This window comes from Stegostoma tigrinum, chromosome 4 (assembly GCF_030684315.1).
Source record: "Stegostoma tigrinum isolate sSteTig4 chromosome 4, sSteTig4.hap1, whole genome shotgun sequence".
Taxonomy (NCBI): Eukaryota; Metazoa; Chordata; class Chondrichthyes; order Orectolobiformes; family Stegostomatidae; genus Stegostoma; species Stegostoma tigrinum.
In genome coordinates, this window is record NC_081357.1 from 101463272 (window position 1) to 101485453 (window position 22182).

At 36.7% G+C, this 22182-nt stretch overlaps 1 protein-coding gene across 8 annotated transcripts in view; it reads right to left on the reverse strand.

Annotated features, from left to right (window-relative positions):
• fbxo9 (F-box protein 9) overlaps positions 1 to 22182 on the reverse strand; it is an 80812-nt gene that overhangs the window by 24643 nt on the left and 33987 nt on the right. For all 8 annotated transcript variants that reach the window (XM_048530367.2, XM_048530364.2, XM_048530362.2 and 5 more), the window contains 3 exons: positions 19588 to 19687; positions 7281 to 7411; positions 1392 to 1506 (listed from right to left, as the gene is read on the reverse strand). In XM_048530367.2, coding sequence (XP_048386324.1) covers positions 1392 to 1506; positions 7281 to 7411; positions 19588 to 19687 — 346 coding nt within the window. The remainder of the gene's footprint in view (positions 1 to 1391; positions 1507 to 7280; positions 7412 to 19587; positions 19688 to 22182) is intronic.

The window sequence follows — 22182 nt, forward strand, 5'->3', positions numbered from 1 at the left end:
TTTTTGGAATTAATAGATGAGAACAGAAAAGATTGAGTTATAGAACTGCAGGCAAACAAATGAAAAGAATATATGACGTAACTGAAAACAAAAACAGGAAATAGGATAAGAAAAGAGAAACACAGAAAGGAAATAACCCACTCAGCTTCTAAGCAGACAAAAACATTGGACTAAAATTTGGAATTTAAATCTTCAGGGCAGATTGAAATTCGTTGCTGTTATATGAATGGATGAAGGGGTATCCAAGCTCAGTAGTTGTAGTTTGGATCCCGTATGGTTTGTAGCTCATCAAGAGATACCCAAAGCAGATGAAAAGTTTTCAAAACAAGTTTTCTTTTTAATTTGCTCACACCACGTGGGCAATACTGCCCATTTCCTACTACCCTCGAGAGGAAGGTGGCAAGCTGCTACTGTACATGGGTGGTAGGTACACCCATAATGCTTTTAGGAATATGAGTGAGGCTTAATCTTAGTTTGAATTTTACATGAAACAGAAGCTGCAGGTTTGCATAATTTTAAACTAGTGAAGGAATCTGCATTAGATTGCCAAACAAAGAAAACAATCAGCAGATTAGCTTCACGTGTTGGAAATGTAACCAGAATAGGGAACTGACGTAACCACAGTCAAGACATGCTGAAAGAAAGATTTACTTCTCAGAACAGCTGGAACTTGAGGGAAATTAAAGTAGTCTCCAGAGGACTGCAGCATACTTATGAAGGACCATACAGTCGGGAAAAAAAATATTTTATAAGGAAAAAGCTTGGGGAAGTAAGGAGCAAAACTGAGTGCATCGCATATGGTACACAGATATAACTTACACAATTAAGACTACTTATAGAATCATACAGCACAAAAACAGATCCTTGGGTCCAAACAGTTCATGCCTACCGTAACCTAAAACTAAACTAGTCTCATCTGCCTGTGCTTGGCCCGTGTCCCACCAAACAAGGACAACTTTTTTTTAAACACAGTGGTTTGTGTGTAGAATGTAATGGGAGAGGAAGTAATGGATGCCGGCACAGTTACAACATTTAAAATACATTTGGACAAGTACATGAATTGGAAAGGTTTGGAGGGATATGGATCAAACGCAGACAAGTGGGACTAGTTTAGTTTTGGAACTGGTCGGGGTAGACTAATTGGACTGAAGGGTGTGTTTCCATGCTGTATAACTATGACTCTATGGCTATGACTCTACAACTATGGCAGAGTCTAATTTAACACGAAGTGTTCCGAATTCTCCTTAAATGTTAATAGTTGCTGCATGGATTGTGGTACTACTTAATTTTCATTAAGAGTATCAAGCAGAATTTGAAATACTTTATCATTTTCTGACTAAATCAACAAAGAATGGGCCCCTGATACAGATTATAATAATCATAAACCATACCTTGCACAAATATAAAATGCTCGACAGACCATGGACAATTGTTCTAAAGATCGTAGGTCCAAATCACTTGACACAACCCATCGAAATATATACATGAGGACGTCAAATGGGAGCTCTGAACAACAATAAACCAATTCATTTTAAATAACAAAGAAACAAATTGACAGACATTATTTTCTGACCTTTTAAAATAAAGACCCAAACTGACTTTTTTAAAATCCAAAGCCACAATTAAATAAAGGTTGCAATAAATCTGCAACAAGTACTTGGAAATGAAGGAATGAACAGAGGCAAAATGCTCTTTACAAACTCTTGTAATTAGTGGAACTTCATTCCAAGGCTGCTTTGCTTCTTTACACCAATAACTTTACACGTAATGCTACTTCTGACAACTTTAAGAGAATACATACTAAAAGCAGATTTATTTTTAATTGCTGAGGCAATGTGACGAGGCAAGTGTGAAGGGAACACAGTGTAGAAACATACATTAAAATTCAAGAAAATAGATGCTATTCACAAAGTGCATGATTTGCCGTTTACTTCAAGTATTTCATTTGTTTGTTATCTGGGCACGGGGAACATTGACAATACCATACTGATTGTCTAGCCAAGGAGGCTTTCTTAACCTGCTGTTGCATTCCCCATGATGAAATTAGAGAAGAACTTCAAGTTTTATGATCCAGTCACAATGAAGGAACCATAATTAAGGAAATAAAATTGGAATGTTGAAGAAATTCAGCAGGTCAGCTTTTGCAAAAATGTAATCTCAATGAAATTATACCAGGAGCTATTACTCCATACAGTTACTTTGAATATAATGCCATTTTCTTTCACTGTTTTTTCTCGCTGCTGCTGTCTATCCCACAGCTTCTCCATCACTTTCATTTTATTCCAGATCTCTAACATCCTCATAATTTTGTTTTCATTTAATGGACATATACTGACAAGGATGTAACAAACAGCAACAAATTTGATTCCAGTTGTGATGGAACAGTAGGGGACCTTAATCTCTACTATCGACAACGGTGGTAACTAATGTCAGTAGAATAACAATTTAGAGGCCAGGGCTAATCTTCTGGGGATATTGGTTCAAATATCACCATGGCAGCTCATAGAATTTAAAGTAAATTAATAAATTCAGAATTCTAAGTTAGTCATCAGTGATGGCTATCATGAAATGATCATTGACTGTTGTAAAATGTCATCTGGTTTGCCGATGTCCTTTAGGAAAAGAAATCTGCCATTCTTACTGGGTCTGGCCTACACATGACTCCAGATTCTCAGTATAGTGGGTGACTCTTACGTTTTGCCTGAAATGGGGTAGTAAGCCAATCAGTTCAAGAGGAATTACGGATGGGCAACAAATGATGATATGGTAGCAATATTTACAATGCATGAAAAAACAAAAGGAAAAAATATATGTTGTATTAAATATCAAATTTTATGGATAAAGTAAATATAGAATGTCATATTAATACATCAAGGTTGTAGAAATGAGTATTTTTTGTGAGTAAAACATTTTAAATAGGCTTTTTTGACTTAAAGGGTTATAAAAGTCTAGAATGATTTGTCAAAGTAGTAAAATCAAAGCAAGTTTAACGTTACTCACTAGGGGCAGGTAGGGTTCTAGAACTCCTTATCTGATGGGTCAAAAGGCCTTTTCTTATCCTCAACCAATCTAAACATATTTATTAAAACAACAGGGCATATCAGGAGAACATTAGAAGAAAACAGACACTGTTTATCAAGGACGCAGAATACCAACTTGGCAGCATTCATGGCAGCAACATCAAAAAGTTGTAAAAATTGCTTCGTGCCACAGTCAATTGACAATTTTTTTCTTTATGACACAGACTCCAAAAGATTCTTTCTGTATACTGATGATGGCAAAATAACAAAACAAAGTGTAGCTTCTCTTTGGCGTCTAGAGCTGAATCAAAAGCTTTGCTAAAAGGTTCCAGAAATACATTTCCTGTGGTTTGAACATGCTCTTACAAACTACACTGCTCTTTCAGTTAAATAGTTTGCTCATACTATGTGCTTTCTCAAAAATGTAATCTAGCCAAAACTATAGCAGAAGATGGCACCAGCTGTTAGTCTATATAGTCGGTCACACCATATGCTTGATTGAACCTGTCAAGCTAATCTTGTCAAAGATCTAAATGTCGTCATGAAATTCAGGTTAGTCTACCTTTTGAAATAATTCCTAGTTCCATGTTGATAAAGTAAACAATGATGTTATCACATTAATGTGAGCAGTTGGACCTCTAAATCTCTTATTACTCTAAATATATCAGGTTTCTATCTGGAAAGTTATGTTTAAATTATGTCAAAAACACTAAACATTGATGTTGCAACATATTAAGGACAAGGAAGGTTAAGGCCAACTGAGGGGAACTTTGTTAATATTATAATGAAAGCTTAGCCTTCAACTGCTCCTTTTTTTTTACACTGAACACTATTTGATTTCATGTTTATTAACTGATTATAAAAGTCAGATTATCTATCTTTGAAGTAGAATCTATTGTTTAATTTGAAGGCATCTATTAAAACAGGCCAGCACTAGCACTGATCACTCGGGAGCGTAAAGGCAGAGGTCAATCTTTTCCTCTCCAACAACTTATAACTTTTTGATGCCATGATACTGGAAATACTGCAAAGTTTTCATCCTCTCTCAAGATATGCATAATCATGAATCATACCTGTGAAAAGGTTGCTGGTTGATGGAAAACAAAATGCCTTTTTTGAAATGTAAAGGAGCTTTAGTGCGGTTGGATGAATGAAAACACCAAAAAAAAATACGTATTTCATTCGGAAGGGTGGTGGTGATAATCATCTTTTGTGGCAATTCTATGCTTAATCGTTACATTTTTGCAGACTTCACAAATACACAGTGAAATCCAGAGAAAGAGGTGATCCCTATGTGGTGATCGGATTTACAGATCAGGGAATCCATATTGCTGCAATGACATGCACTTTTACATAAGCAGTGTTATTTGGAGATGTGGATAGTGATGACAGAGGCTCAAACATCTTTTCCATTATGTGCCCGAACAGGAATTTCTCCTGCTCTTTCTGCCTGCCATTGGAATGTCAATCCCCATGCAGAGGAGTAGAAACTTCAATGAGTACAAGGGCCCACTAAAATTGCCATCATCAAAAACAGCAATGCATAATACTTTTTGTAAGTACAAGGTTACTTCTGAAGGGCATTTTATCTGAAGACATTAAATAACAATGAAATTGCTTTATTAAGTGTTAATCTGAGCAAAGTTATTTTATTTTAGAAATTGGTAGCAATCAGCAATGCACTTCAAAAAGTGATTTTGTAACTGTTGATTATAGCTAATGAGATTTAGAGATAAGACAGATGCCTACTACATTTACATAAAGGCCTTGATCTTAAAAGTTCAAGTAACTGTTTCATATCCGAAGTGATACACCTGACCATGTGGTTGTGAAAGGAGGTTTCTCTGAGAGGCACTGATTTCAATCAGGTAGTTTTTAACTTCAGTACGTCAGAGCATAATACTAGCCTTGGAACCTATGATTTCATTGGCATCATCACTGTCTGCTTTGTTCCAATTTTCTGCACATTTTTAGAGACCAAAGAGAGTGATGCAAGTGATGCAAGAAGAAAGACCTTGCTTCGAGCTAAGACGTCAAGACTTCCACACTGACTGCTCAAAGTCCTTCATCAGGAACATGAATTAGAAAAGAAAATGTGAATTTTCATTGACAATGCTTCATCACATTGGTTGAAATTATTTGCAAGTGCTTCACAATTCACTGAATGTTTGGAAATGCTGTGACTGTTGTGTAGGTGAACACTGCTGTTTTGCAACTAGGAAGGTTCCCTCAATAGGTGACTGAATAGTTCATTTAATTCAGATGAACTGTGGAACTTTTGAAACAAGCCGACATGAAGGGGGCAGCACGGTGTCTTAGTGATTAGCACTGCTGCCCCATATTGCCAGATTTCACTCTTTGATGGCTGTCTACGTGAAGTTTGCAATGGCTTCCTCCAGGTGCTCCGGTTTCCTCCCACAGTCCAAAGATGTGCAGATTGGCCATGCGAAATGCAGGGTAACAGGGACTGGATGGAGGGGCTGGATTTGGATGAAGGGGCTGGATTTGAATGAATTGCACTTTGGAGGGTTGGTGTGAACTTGATGGGCTGAATAGCCTTCTTCTACAGTGTAGGGATTCTATGATCTTAGTCTAACAACTCATCTGCTGGATAACAGTTTTGATCATACTACCTCAACAGTAGCATGCTGAGATGTGTAAATCAGATAAGTCCTTCAATTTGTAGTAAATTGAATTCCAAATAACAATATCATTAACAACTCTTAACTTTTTGACTGAGATTGGAGACTATTAGCAGTGAAATTCATCACTGGTGATGTGAAAAGATCCAAATGAATTTCAAAAAAAACTCTCTGGGTTACCAATGCATGGCATATGGATTCATGCAAGGATGTTCAACTCAGGGTGAATTAACCATCATCGTGAAAGCTGTTTCAAAGTTTAATGTGGATCAGAGTTAACTTTGAAATTCAAACTAAGCCTTTTGACATACCGAAAGGGCTGTCATCACTGATAACTCAGAAGGGATGGTTGCAGCTTAGGGAAAAAAAACCCTAGGAACACCAGCACAGATGTAAGGCAGAAGTTTTGTCTAACTTCCCCGGTCAGGCTACTTAAGAGATCACAAGTAGGTTAGCTGCTGAGATCGTGTTATAGTCTCTTTCCTTCTACGTCTGTACTGTATAGAAGGTCTGAACACAAGTTACAAATTATAGTTAGAAATTTTGAAAAATCCTATGAAAAACACTGCACTAGGTGGAATCCCATTAAGTAATTCTGACCACACGTGAATTTTGTTTTAGTTGATTTTAAAGATCAATAACAAAAAAGATGATTGGTTATTACCAATTTAGCAAAATGGGAACAGAATTACTAAAGCTAAATTTATAGCTGACATCAAGACTAATTGACTGGTTAGGTGGTTTTCACTTACCTAGAGAATTGCCCTGATTACATATAGCATTGTTGCCAGAGAATCAGGTGAATGATACTGTAGATGATCTCTTTCATGACTTTCCCATGCAAAAGTACCAGTTTGGGGTGTGGAAATTTCAAAATGAAGAATGATACATGAAGACTAAAGTGACAGTAAATTTATGTATTATCAGTTGCCTTTCTTAAAAAAATATGTAAGGGAAAAATCAACTTAGTATTTCTTGCACTCTCACAGTAATAATTTAAATTTAATAATCCTGCATTTTCCACTGGGAGAATTTTGACATCCTTTTGTGAAACTTGCTGACCATACGAAAACTTAACTTTTACATTTGTTTAACAGGATACTCATTGTTTACCTTTACATCACCATAATATACAGCTTAGCAAAGTTGCCAGGTGTCAGTAAAACTCTGAATAACAATGAAATGTTGCGGCTTTGTAAGTTAAGTAGAAATCTGATTGAGTAACTTAAAAAGCTTCCTTATTTTAGAAAATGTTTCAGTAATTAAAGAGCCAAACCATTTCAGGATGATGCACTGCTAGGTTAATTGATCACATTACTCTTTACCTAATTTTAATGTCATCTCACATCTACTCCACCCCACCACTGCAATCCTCAGATGCTCATTCTATGCCACCTAATTTAGACGAGATTCTCAATATGTTTCATACAATGAGACCATATCCACTACAAACTAGGCTGCTAGGCAGCAAGTAAGAGTTTCAATCCATGACTTTTCTGGGTGTTTACCTTGTTGTGACGGAATTTAGCTATACTTTAAATGTATTTCACTTTTACAATATTAGTTCATGAAGTAAAGGCTTACAAAGTTTCATAGCAACTCCCAAAGAAAACTGTACCCGATATGTGTGTCTGATTCACACCAAACTCAGGCTGACACATTTTGTGGAAAGAGTCCTGTAAGGTGAGCTGCTGCTGAAAGTATGGCAACAGATCAGTTATTTCCTTGGCTTTTCCCTTATCTTCGTTGCTGCAAAAACAATCATATAACACAGGGATTACTCTCTGCAAGGAAATATAATACAAAATCATTTGTACCATGAAATAATTTAACAATGTGTACAATATGATTACACAGAAAACTGTGCAATACATTCTTACATATAAGTAACCAGAATAAGTCCACACATATTAACTGCTCCCGGTTTTACTTTTCATTCATATTTTTCACATTGGACATTCAAAATGGATACAATATTTTTCAAGCAGTCTAATGGGTGATACTCTAAATTCAAAAACCTTCTCTAAAAAGCTTTCCTCTGCTTAAAAGAGTCACAAATTTTGAATAGTCCTTTAATTTCCAAAAGTAGATTGTAGAATTTCACGAGCCTCCAAATTTGCACTCAACTATTTGTAAAAATATTCAGAAGCATAGGTTTTGCAATGACCAGGGAGTCTGACTTGTTTATTTTAACTGAAATTTTAATTGCTGTGGCCTGAAGTTACTCAAAGAAATAAACAAGTTGCAAATTTCCTTCATGACTGCAAAGGACAATTAAAACAAAAGCTGCCATGGATTCTTTACATCTTTTCATTTACACTCAGTAAACATTTTGAAAAATACAGGAATGCAAAACAATTAATGCTCAGATGCTGCTGAGCTAATGTAAATTACACTTTGAGGCATGCTCAAACACAATAGTGGCTACCAAGACTGTGGATCACTTCCTGTTTAAATGCATAGTACAGATGAATAAGATTATTAGCCTTAAAAACAGAAGACTGAAATCAGCTTCCTTAACTTTAAATATCTGGGAAAAATTTATTTAATCTAGAACTGTAGGGCATCTTAGCTTTAAGTTAGAATGATTCAAGTAAGCGAAGAACTTAATCATCAGTTTTACAATTTTCATCTTTAATTAAATATAAACTTTTAAAAGGTTCAATTCCTTTTAAATGTTAATTATAAAAGAATACACTTGGAAAGGAAAGCAACTTTTCATCATGGAAAACACTGCAATTCAAATCACATTTAACTGTTACTACAAAATTTACACTTTGCAATGCTAAAATATCAGGCCATAAATTTATACATTCTAAAACAAATATTTTGCTATCTCAGAACCACCTGTATTTGGTATGAAATCAGATGCAGCAGCACAGAAAAAACTGTAGTAAATTTAACCCTTTAAACACATTTTGTTGATATCTAAACGCTTAGATTTCTCTTCTTCCAGCCCTTTAGAATTTATTAATGGACAAATATGATTCCACAAACATTTCTTTAATACTTGCAATACTTAACATGACTTTCTACCTCAGTTTGTACACCTACTCAACTAGTTGCTTCAGTTCAGCGTCCAGCCAATCAGGCTTTGTTTACATTGTATGGCTCCTGCCTGGTTGGAACTTGAACTCCAGCTTAGTAAAGAGCTTGACAAATGGTTAAATCAGTTCGGTCATTCCCCAATGTTAGGAATTTGATTGAATAATGAATAGATGCCTTTGAAGAAAGGAATCCAGCCATCTGGTCTAGAAAGGTCTCACACTGCTGTTGACCCAAAAAAATGCAACCCATTCATAGAACATAGAACATTACAGCACAGTACAGGCCCTTCGGCCCTCGATGTTGTGCCGACCTGTCATACCGATCTCAAGCCCATCTAACCTACACTATTCCATCTACGTCCATATGCTTGTCCAGTGATGACTTAAATGTACCTAAAGTTGGTGAATCTACTACCATTGCAGGCAAAGTGTTCCATTCCCTTACTACTCTCTGAGTAAAGAAACTACCTCTGACATCTGTCCCATATGTTTCACCCCTCAATTTAAAGCTATGCCCCCTCGTGCTCGCCGTCACCATCCTAGGAAAAAGGCTCTCCCTATCCACCCTATCTAACCCTCTGATTATTTTATATGTCTCAATTAAGTCACCTCTCAACCTTCTTCTCTCTAATGAAAACAGCCTCAAGTCCCTCAGCCTTTCCTCATAAGACCTTCCCTCCATACCAGGCAACATCCTAGTAAATCTCCTCTGCACCCTTTCCAAAGCTTCCACATCCTTCTTATGATGCGGTGACCAGAACTGTACGCAATACTCCAAGTGCGGCCGCACCAGAGTTTTGTACAGCTGCAGCATAACCTCTTGGTTCCGGAACTCGATCCCTCTATTAATAAAAGCTAAAACACTGTATGCCTTCTTAACAGCCCTGTCAACCTGGGTGGCAACTTTCAAGGATCTGTGTACATGGACACCGAGATCTCTCTGCTCATTTACACTACCAAGACTCTTACCATTAGCTCAGTACTTTGCCTTCCAGTTACTCCTACCAAAGTGCATCACCTCACACTTGTCCGCATTAAACTCCATTTGCCACCTCTCAGCCCAGCTCTGCAGCCTACAGCATCCTTCGTCACTATCCACAACTCCACCGACCTTAGTGTCGTCTGCAAATTTACTAACCCATCCTTCTACACCCTCATCCCGGTCATTTATAAAAATGACGAACAGCAGTGGACCCAACACCGACCCTTGCGGTACACCACTAGTAACTGGTATCCAGGATGAACATTTCCCATCAACTACCACCCTCTGATTCAGTTGCATCAAATTATATTGTAGTTGTTCAAGGTGGTCCAGAAACACCTCTCACAATGATCAAGTTCTAGCAATGAATATTCTAGAAAATGGAAATATTTTTCCTTGGTTTAAATTTTAAAAGTGTTCAAGAGATCAAATGGACTCCCTGAGCACTCTGAAGAGCACGTTTTTACAGCTGGATTTGAGCTCTCTATGGTATGCAAGCCCATAACACCGCATCAACCCACAGAATTTCACCCAGCTTTACTTCACAATCAGCTCAGGATTTTGCACTGGAAGCAAAGTCTTACACCAACACCAAGCTTGTAAAATCATTAGACCTTAAGTACTATTAAGGTAAACTTGACCAAAAATAGAACAAAAACAGATTTAATCAAAGTAACTCTTCAGTTATTGGCCATTACAAGGGAAAAAGTTGTATTACATGGCAGCAGGATTTACAGAAAGTTATTTTCTACTGCTGCTGTCTTTAATGGTAACATTTTATGTTTCAAAGCATTCAGATGGTTAGGATTGTTCTATGGGATCCAATATGCTCATCTCATGCTATGGGGTGGAAACTGGCTGAGAGACAGGAGAAGACAATGAAGAGTTCATCCTCTGATTGAAATTCAAAGATGATCTGATCTGAGCTGAGCCCCGAGCACAGTGCTCTCTATTCGGAAGGAAGAAGTGAGTACATTGCCAAATGAGCATCAGAGGTAAATGGGCAGAACAATGGCACAAGGAAATCAAACCAGAATTTGAGTTTCATTGTGAATATTAAAGAAAAATACTGTGAATGCTGAAGATCTGAACAAAAAAAAACTGAAGAAACTCAGGTCTAACAGCATCCATGGAGAAAGAAATAGAGTTAATGTCTTAAGTTCAGTACGGTCCTTCTTTATAAATTTTAGATGACAAAGTTGACTCATTATCTTAAGAGAAACTGAATGAGGGTGATGACGGTTTTTCCCTAAAAGGTACTGCCCATCATGCTACATCTGAAATTGAAGTGAATTGAACTGAATGACTTATTGTCATTTGTATTTAACAATTAAATACTGAAAAGTATAATATGCCACCATGCTCCAGCACTATTTTGATTTACAGAGAATGTTAAGATGTAACTAAAATATAGCTAAAAACAGAGTTATTCCTCCTTTCTTGTGATCCACTTGACATGGAGGGGGGCTCCTCAATGGCCTCCAGACCCATCAATGCCCCTGCATCAAAGTCCTTTCCAGGAGTTCCGCTCCAAGGCCATCACTGCTAAACAGACAGGGGGACCACACTTGGGCTAACATGTTGCCACTGATCTGCCAGGAGTACCAATTTGGACCTACTGTATTGCTGCAGCTGACTGGCCCCAATCACAAATGACATCTTCTCTGCTGACTGTTGAAGCCCCACTTTAGTCCTGCGTTGGGAATACCAACAAAGCCACCATATTCCGGCACCATCTCTTCCCACAATGTTCACACTTGCTGCCATCTTGAACACTCTGAATGTTGGCTCTCCTGAGGAGCCAACTTCTGCTGCACATGTTTGGGAAGCTGGGCTCACTCTTGGTCTGCTGAAGATGTCGAAAGACTTCCAAAGAGATAGAAGAAAGACAGCAAAAAAAAAGAGCAGAAGCAAAAGGGAAAAGCCTAGCAAGAACCAGCCAACCAGTTTAAAGCTCTCGTTTCTGCATAAAAGTTCTTACTGAGTTTGCAGCGAAGCCAATTTGTTCTTTTCAAAGCAACAAGAAACATCTAGGCTGTATTTCTCGAATGGACTGCGTTTGCAAGATTTCAGAGATAATCATGTGAAAGCTATTTGGCCATACATGTCAGAATATCACAGCAAGTGACTTTAGAAGATCCTACACTTTATCTTTTTGCCTTGAAGAATAAACAATTGGCCAAAGATTTCTTTCCCCCAGAAATTCAATCTTTGCATCAAAATCTTCTTTCTTTCTTATTTCCTGAAGAGAATGGCCTTGTGAACATGTGTCTGTCTGCCTGTTAGGGGATATTTAAAGGGATAAATATTTAGAATTCTAATTTACTGAATGTGTATTTTACCCAATTACTGCATCTTTATCGAACAAGTTTCGGTTTAATAATAAATCAATAATTGATAGTAGATTTTTTGGTAAAAGGTATTTTGTTCATTTTTTTGAAAACTGTAAAAAATACTTTTATTATTTTATATTGTCCCCTATGGAGTGGTACAAAGAGAGACAAAGTGTACTCTTCCATCTTCTGTCATAGCAACATCTTGGTCGGCACCACAGATCTCACATATCCTCTTGTGGCACTTTCTTTTCTGAGCATCGCACCTTTCCAAGCTTCTATTTAAAATTCTTGTTTCCTGTCAAGAAACATAAATGTTTTTCATCCAAATATCTTTACTCTGGCATTGGCATCGGTACTCTACTGGTAAGAAGGGCTCCTGTGCTGCAATGGCAGAGCCCCTACTTAAAGTTAGAGGGCTTAGTTCAAGTCCTACATACCCCAGAGGTGTGCCATGTCGGAACAGTATCTACCCCACTGGTAACAGCCTGAGAGTAACCACGATTGGGATCTTCTGGTCAGCAGCTTGTACAACCTCCCCACAGCTGCCAGCACTTGCTGGATGAGCAGAAATTTTCTCTAACAAAATGTCAAGAAGGGTTAGGGTTAGTATAATTGATTCCCACCATAAATATCCAGGCTACTGACACAGTGCCCCCTCCCTGGCAAATTTCTCTTAAGTTGAACCAGGCAATTTGGTCCCTTTGTTTTATTTTTAACCCTGATATGAGCTCCAAAGCCTCAAATTCAGAAGCTTCGAACTGCTACAGTGCATAAGGAGGTCACTATCTGTACCAGCTCTCCAAATGATCATCTCGATTATAGTCAGTCAGTCATTCTCCTGCCTTCTTCCTTTAAGCCTACAAAAAGTGTCCCTTTCAAATAACCATGTAATTCCTTTTTCAAAGCCTCATTTGAGCCTGCCTCTACTGCACTCTCATACAGTGTATTCCACCGATTGCATGAAGAAGATTTTCCTCATATTGCTGTTGGTTCTTTTATTAACTACTTTAAATCATTCCCAGAAATTGTCTACATTCTGTGAATTACTGCCTTAACCCTTCTCCTTTTTGTCACCTCTTTTTTTCTCCCTTAAAACATAGCTAAAAATCTTATCTCTATGGACAGGTTTATGGTCATTTGCCCCACTCTCATATAATTTGGTATCAAATTTTATTTCATAATACTTGTGCAGAACCATGATATATTTTGCTACGTCAAAGATGCAATGGAAATGAAAGCTTTTGTTATTAGAAGGTTGAGGGATTAACAAATCAAGATCTTTAAGATCACATACGATTTGATATCATAAATACAGAGATGTTAATTCTTCTAGTGGGGGAAATTAAGACGGCAGAAAATTAGATCTTGATGATGGACTTGCATTCATATGTGGCGTTTCATGACCTCAAAACATCCCAAATCGCTTTGGGAGTGAAATCAGGAAGGTCTGCTTTCACACAAAGGATCGTGGAACTTTGAATTTCAATCCTCCGAAAGGCTATATGCGCTGGGCTTTTGATAATGCTTTTTTATTAGGTAAAGCTAATAGCAGATCTAGAGAAAAGGTAAAGATAGAGGCACTGGCCAGTCATGATCAAATTACCCTACTCATACTTGTATGTTTTGTATCCCTATTCATATCACACAGTACTTCAATAAGGTTAAGGTAACATCTACAAATTATTTCAATTCAGATTTTGTACATTGAGTCACATGCAGCCCTCTAGAAAGCATCTGACAGGTGTTTTTTTTTAAGCTTTTCAACAAGTATTTACTCAAGTACTTCAAATACTGAAAGACTGAAAAAGAAAAACTGAACTGGAACCTTTCTCCAAAATTTAGGGGCTGATGTGCTACAAAATAGATCTTAATAGTGGGCCTCTATAAATTTTTTTCTTTAAAATATTAGAGAGCAAAATACAACTAAATGCCTTTGGATGGGGAAATACAAAACCGTAAAAGGATGCGTCTAACCAGAACTTCACAAAGCAGGTGTAAACATATCTGGATCTGTTAAATTGCGCTGAATAGGAATGAATTACATTATGTTATATCAAGCTTGTATTTACTGTTGAAATCAGACACAAATTACCCAAGATATTATCATAAGTGTGTTTTAAGCATTAAAAATTTCAAATCATTGTTTCATCTGACATGCTTGAAAGAGTAAAAGGAAAACACTGATAGGATCACAGAAGACTCTGGATCATAATTTAATCATGCTGTAAAACTATTTCATCATTTTATCAAACTATACATGGATTTTACTATTAAAGTGGTCTGTTTGCTGTGGCTTTCTATCTGGGTGAGGGCTGCAGTGTGTAGTGAAAAAAACACAAAGAGAAGTGCAGGGAGGCAAATAATTGAAAAAGGACTATGAAATTGGCAGATAAGGATAAAAGGAAGAGAAGCCAGTGATGGTGTTGGGAATGGAGAGAAAAGAGACAGACAAGAGAAAGTGGGGCTATGAGTAAGGTAACAGAGGCTAGGGATAATACAGGAAGTTGGGAAACACCAGGGATCCTGATTGATTGACAGTTTGATTCCAGAGATGAGGAGTTTGTTGCATGAAGAGAGATCACAGAATTTAGGGCTATACTCTCCGGAATTCAGACAAATGAGGGGAGATCAACTTGAGGTATTCAAGATGATAAAAGGTATAGATAAAATAGACATGGAGCAGAAGCTTCCTATTGTGGGGCATTCTAGAACAAGAGGCCTTAGTCTTAGGATAAAGGGTAGCAAATTTAAAACAGAATCAAAGAGAAACTACTTCTCCCAAAGGGTTGTGAATCTGTGGAATTTGCTACGCCAGAGTGAGGTGGATGCTGGATCAGTGAGTAAATTGAAGGAGGAGTTAAAAAGACTTTTAATTGGTAATGGGTTGAAGGGAGAGATGGAGTGAAGGCAGAAAAATGGGGGTGAGGAGCAGACTTTGATGCGCTGAATGGCCTAATTCTGCCCCTATACCTTATGAACTAAGGGAGGGAGTAGAGAACAAAATACTGCAATGGGGTGATGGAGGAAAGAGGAGCTAGAGGATGCAGATGAGACCTGGAAAATGATAAGTGGAAATAAGAAGCTGAGAATTGGCCGAGAGTGGCTGGAAGGGGCAACACAAGCCATAGTGCAGAGCAAAGAAGACAGGTAAAGCGGAGGGGCAAGGTATGTCATGTGAAAGCAAAATATCACCATGCCACAGAAAATGTACTACTATGGCACCACCTATTGACCATTGTCTATTACTACAGTTGTGAAAATGTTTTTGTTCAGTTTATTATCAGCACATATCGTTATGGAGGCATAAAGTTTCATGTACTATCATCATCTCTGGTGCAATGCCATTTACTGTTGTGTTTTTAATAATTATGGTAAAGGGACAGATGAGTGATTGCAATGTGCATCATTTGTCATAGGCTTTCTCATCTCTGTTAGGAGATCAAATTGCTCTGCAGGATGTCAGCATATAAAAAAAGTACAAAAGGTGCAGCACTCCCCCTGGGTCTGCATGGTTGGGGATGAAATCTTTTGGATGAGATGGAAAAAGTGGAGTTCCCTGCTACCATGTCAAGTGGATACAAATGTTCCCATAGCAATATTGTAAAATAAAGCAGAGTGCTATCCCTTGTCTCCTGATCAATACTAACGCCTCAATCAGCATGATGAAATAATCAAATTATCCTTTCATTATCACCATTATTTGGAGGAGCTTGCTGAATGCAAACTGTTGCTGCATTACCTACAATACACAAATGTGTGTACTTCAAACCTACTTCATTGGTCATAAAGGATACACTGAGGTCCTCAAATGCATGACATTATGCAAATCATTTTTGGATGCAATCAGATTAACCACTAGGCACTGACTTCACAAATGGATCATGACAGAAAAGAAGAACAAAAAATGCTGAAAGCCAAAAAGCAGGGCCTTTTGTGAACCACGACAAATGACGGGTTAACTTTTCACATCAGTTCTTTTATAGGAGACAAAGGAGCTATGTTCTAAGACTAAGCAAAACAAATGTTGGCAGTGACATCAAGTACATTTCAAAAGCACTAAAATGCAAGCAATTACAAGAAGATTACTAATGGGATAAGAACATGTAAACAGTCTGCTATTGCTAGCAATTTTATTTTCGTCAGACTTCCCTTTATATATTTTATCTCTTTATATTTAATAAAAATACTGGTCAATGTTATTGTTAACATCAAATCTATATCTTAACGCACTGAACTGTTTATTTTTTATAGTATGTTCTTTATGATTAGGAGAAAAAGGTTTTTGAAATAAGAACACAGGAACAAGAGTAGGCCAATCAGCTTCTTGAGCCTATTTTACTAATAAGAGAGATCAGGCCACAGATCAGCCATAACTGATGGCCCATTTGCCCAGCCCATCAACATTCCTTTGCTGATCTCGCTTGATAACTTTCCTTATGAAAAAGAAAATCGCAAATTTAAAATTAACAACTGATCTAGCATCAACTGCTGCTTATGAAAGGCAGAGTTCAAAACCTCTACTGCTGTGTGTAGGAGTGCTTCCTAAAATCTCTCCTGAATGACCTGGCCCTAATTTTTAGACTATGCCCCCTAGAGTTGCAGAACGTCCAACCTACAGAAATAATTTATTTTTATTTGCCATGTCTTTTGTTGTTAATATCCTGAAGATTTAAATCAGATCACTCCTCAAACCTTTAAACTCTAGAGAATGCAGGCCTAATTTGTATAATCTCTCTTCATAACTTAAATTCCAATGGTCTAGGTATCATTCTAATAAACCTACATTGCACCTCCTCCAAAGCCAAAATATTTTTCCAAAGGCGTGGTATCCAGATCTGTCCACAGTATTGCAAGTGGGATCTAACTAATTTTTTTTATAACTGCAACAGAACGTGTGCCCTTATACTCCAGTCCTCTAGAGATAAAAGCCAGCATTCTACTAGCCTTCTTGATTATTTTCTGCACCCGTTTGTGGCACTTTAACATCTATGCACCTGAACCCACAAATATCTTCAGACATCCATCGTATTTAACGTCAGACTATCTAGAAAGTACCCTCATCTATCTTTCTTTGGTCCTAAATGGATAACTTCACACTTGCCCACATTGAAATCATTCTGCCACCGTTTTGCCCATTAACCCTTGTCCATCAATAATCCTTTGAAATTTTATGTTATCATCTATACTGTTTAGAAGAGTACTGAACCATGTGTCATCAGCAAATATGGCTATAAGAAGTTAGAAATGCTGATGGAAGTATAAGATTCAACATACTGAATTTATCTAGTGACCACTCTATTGAGCGATTTCACATTCCTGGTAGACGTCATCACTATGATTGAAAATACCCTCAAACTTCGATTTGACATAGACTTCCGCACTAGATATTAGCAATGGATTGCTATAAGCATTATTAGAATGTCCATTCTAACACGACTTCCACTTAATTAGTAGCTATTTTGTAGAGCGATGTGTTTTCCAAAAAATATTTATAACAAATAAAAACCAAAAGAACTGAGGATGCTGTAAATCAGGAACAAAAACAAAGTTGCTGGAAAAGCTCAGCAAATATTTATAACACATTTTAGGCCCATTAAAAGGCTGTTAGATTTTACCAAGTTTTCAAAGATTTAACACCTACCTTTTCACTTAATTACATGATGGAAAAAAGTTACACCTAGCTTCTCACTTTTTCCTGATTTAGTCTTCTATTTATGCAGTGTCTTTTCATTGGTTTTACTGCAGCTAAATGCTAAACCACCACTGCAGCTTATTTGTAACTTGTGTCTTATATGATCTGCACACTTGTTTGGCTTACGTGTTCTTTTGGCTCCTGGTTCTAAAATAAATTACTTTACACGATAGAGCTTCATCAAGAAAGGGGAGTTAATGCCACAATTAGACTAGCTACAATTTTACTGAATGGTGGTGGAGCAAGCTCAAGGGGTCAAATGGCCTATTTCAGCTCCCAACAATATTTCTTATGTGTGCACTTACCTACAATAAGTTTAATCTGCCACTATTAACCAAGTTATTTTGAATCTGTCTGCATTGTTCCTTATCATGTGTTTTACATGAAAGGGACAAAAACACTGTAGATACAGGAAATCTTGAAATTATAACAGCAACCGCAGGCAGCATCTGTGGAAAGCAAAACAAAGTTAAGGTTTCTGATTCATGATGTTGCCTCATCAGGCCAACAAGTAATGACTCAGTGTTATGATCTCCACAGATGCTGCCAGGCTAAGTAATTACCAGCATTTTATAATTTTCTTCCTTATTTTGTGTTTTCTCTCCAATTACGATGTCAATTGCAAATTTAGAGCATTTTCTTACGATTGCCACTCTGCCTCAAAGAAAGTGCACGTTTTAAAAAAAAATTATGAACCTGAAAGTACTTCACCCCGACCTCTTTTCAAACTGAAATAATTCAATCTGTGTTTATCATTTATTTTCTTTATTTAATTCAGTTTCCTATTCAGTACCAAACATTGATACTTATTTCTTGATTATTTTCTATAACATTTAGGCGGATGCTGATCTGAAACATTTTGTTTTTTTCCCCTCTGTTTCAATGATATCATCAAAAAGTCTCCACCACAAGTTGGTTAAACATGTCCATTCTTTCTTGTACCCTTAATCATTTTTAATAATTTGCATTCTTCCAGGTGTTAAGCAATTTAGTTTCTAATCTTTGCTGAAGTGTGTTAAACAAGCTGCTTACAGTTTCCTGATGTCTCATTCAAGTCTTAGAACAATGGAGTAGTTTGGAATTTCTCTGGAATTTCTTCAAAGTTGAGCAAACTAACATAATGGCAATTCTTTCAGTTGCCTGGTGCAGAAATTGAGGGCTCAATCTTAACTCCTAAAATTCAGCTTGCTTACATGCGAGGATAAAACGGCAAAAATGTGAAATGAGAACCCGACCATTTTCAGTTTTAACAGAAGCGTGTGACAGGCAGGCAATCAAGCTTTTAAATGTTAAAAGATTATAATAGTGATTTAGACATTAAGATAACTGCCTTCATTTTATCAAGTATTCAATTTTTACTCAAATCTGCTGCATTTCTCAGGCTTTGTAAAATCTAGCAAGTGCAAGAATGGTCGCAAGATGTAAACACTTTTACAGCAATGGCTCATGGGGCTGAGAAGAGAACGGGTGTTTACTCCTGGGTTATAAAGCTAATCATTAAAACCCCCATCCAACTCATTCATCCCTTACTGCCTATTCCTCTTCTTGTCCCACCAAAGTTACTTGATATCTCTTTGTGACTCTCTCTTGCACGCTATCTGTCCAACAATAAGGCAGAAAACCAACCGAAATAATTTAAAAGAGTCATGCTTGGGAGGATTCCGTTGTTTTGAAGTTGAATTGTTTTCATGTAAATACTAGTAAAGGCTGTATGCAAATTAATAGATTAGTAGTAAAGCAAATTTGACATCTCCTTTAATGAAATCCTTTCACCACATATATAGTCAAATGTATTGAATGAAAAAAATAATCACTACTTTTCACCCTGAATTATAAGGATAGAGTCTGAGCAGTAATTTTTCACGTACTAAGCTTTGCCATTTCCATCACTTTCGGGAGAATGAACATAGTTGATCCTGAATTCAATGTCAGGTACAAGCTGCATGGCCCTCCGATAGTATTTGATGGCTGAAATCAAAAGGGACATTGTCAGCATCTAGATCATACACACAGCATCCTGATATTAAATTGATATCGATAATGTGATACCAGTCATTTTCATCTTTGTAACAAACGCTGAAAGAATCAGAAGCAACCACTGAGCGACAGATTTTACCATATACTAACAGACAATAGTTTTATAGGGATACACTAAAGAATATGCACAATCATTTAAAACTAAAATAATGTTGTTGTACAAGCAGTTACAATTTGCACTCATGTATCATTAAATAACAGAAGGCAACTGCTATAGAGTTTTATGACTTAAGTACTGTTGTTACTTTACCAGTGACAGAGGAGATGTTAACACTCCAATATATTTCAGCCATCCACACTATCCAATATACCAAATTTTTAACTTATCGATCTTTCCTGTTAGCAACCGTTGGCAATCAACTTCCTTTCTCTCCCACAGTTGAACTTTTTCTTGATTGCTAGTTTAAAATAAATACAAGGCATTTCTACATCTATTTATGAGATAGAAACATCAATTTATTGATGACCAGGAAAGTTATCAAAAGTTTATAGGGTATTATACGGTCTTTTTTTTTGTTGCACTGCGTTAAGCATTTATCATATATACAGTGGCCGATTAGTAGAAATTGGGTGAAGTAATTATCACTGTTTCAAGGTTCGATTCTCGGAAATGTTTTTACTTCATCAAAAGCACAGCTATTTTGAATAGCAATAATGAAACATTTTGAAAAAATTAATATGTTTTCAGATTTTGAGAAATTGTCTTCAAAAACTTTAGCTGAAACGACATTCCTTGAGATACTGGTACCAATGTTGGTATTAAGCATTTAGGACTATCAAAAGAATAGAAACTCAGAACTGGAAGATAACATCTAACCAAGTGCCTTTGTATTTTTGAGCAAGTGACATCTGTGTATACTGTGGAAAACTCTATGACACACTGTATCTTAACTTCCACAATGAATTTGATCAGGTTCGACATAAAAGACTTACTTAATAAACTCAAAGATGTGAAAGTTCAGAGTAATTTCTGAAGATGAAGAAGGAATTAGTTGCTGGGCAGAAAACAAAGCTAGTTGAGAGAGCTGTGAGCTTCAGGACCTGGCATTACTGTTTATAACTGTTCCTCATTACTTATGTGAGCTAGATTCAAAAATCTAAAGAAAAGTTGCTAACTTTTCAGATGACACCAACACAGAGAAGGCAGTAGAATCCTGAAGAGTCATGACTGAACGATCTGGGCAACATAGCCATTGGGTCAGGCCAGTGACAAACAAAGCGTAGTGCAGCTAACTAAGGATAACCATTGCTATGCATATTCCAGGGACATTTTTGAATCACCTGAAGGAGAAACTTAAAAAAACAGCAGTCTTAGTGAACTTAACTTAAGAAAAACAACAGAAAAAGTAGAGCAGCAAACAACAAAGCCACCTGTATGTTAAACGATATAGCTGAAACATTAGATATAAAGTTAGAAGAAAGAATTTAATCAAACTGCACCTTAAATGCTTTGAATTCAGCTTTACCACTAAAATATCAGGAATTTCCTCATGTATCAGAGATAGTGCAAGAAGAGCAGAGAGGTTAATATTTTGTATTCGAGAAGTGAGTTATGGGTAAGGACTAGAGAAATTTCTTTTTAAGTAGAAAGTAGGTATCCAAGATACGTACTTAGAGGTACGTATAATGGCATGATGTAGTCAAACCAAAATATTATTATAAATTAAACTCCAGTTGGAAAACATGGCAAATTCAAACTAATGAAAGGTAACTTTTAAAATATCAGAAAATACTTCATGGTAGTGATCAATGGGTGGAATATATTTCCAACTAACAGTTGAGTCAAAAGAACTGAAATCATGAATAGGTGATGTAACCTCCAATAAAACCGAGACAAATTACCTTTCTGATGTTGTGAATCTTGAAATGCTTAACCCAATCACTAGATAAGCAAGATAAATAAATAAGCAACAAATTTTCTATAATTGCAGTCAATCGTGATACAAGTATTCCTTAAGCAGAAGTGATACATTATACCTGAGTTAGAAGTGGATAGAAGCTCCAGTCCTATTCCTATATTTGACACACATAATTTTAGTTGAGGTTCCAGTGATGTGCACAATAGCTGTCACATTTGCCTGTTTAACAAATCATCACACTTTTAAACAGGTTGTCGTACCATGAATTAGACATATAAAAAAATCTAGCACATTTATTCAATACAAAAATTTAGTACATAAATGTAACTGCATCACTTTGTGAATTTTCTCAGAAAACAATAGAGAACGCTCTAATGGAGGTACAATAATATTAAGCACCTCAGAATCAAAGGTCCCTCTGACTGACTAAACCGTAATTTTTCAAATTCATTGATTTGTTTGCTCTCTTTAGTTAGAGGTTTCATGGCCTGAAAACTTAAAGAAATTCTGTATGCCTTTATAAGTAAATAATTTTTAATGGAAAAAAAGCCCCAATTCATCTCACTG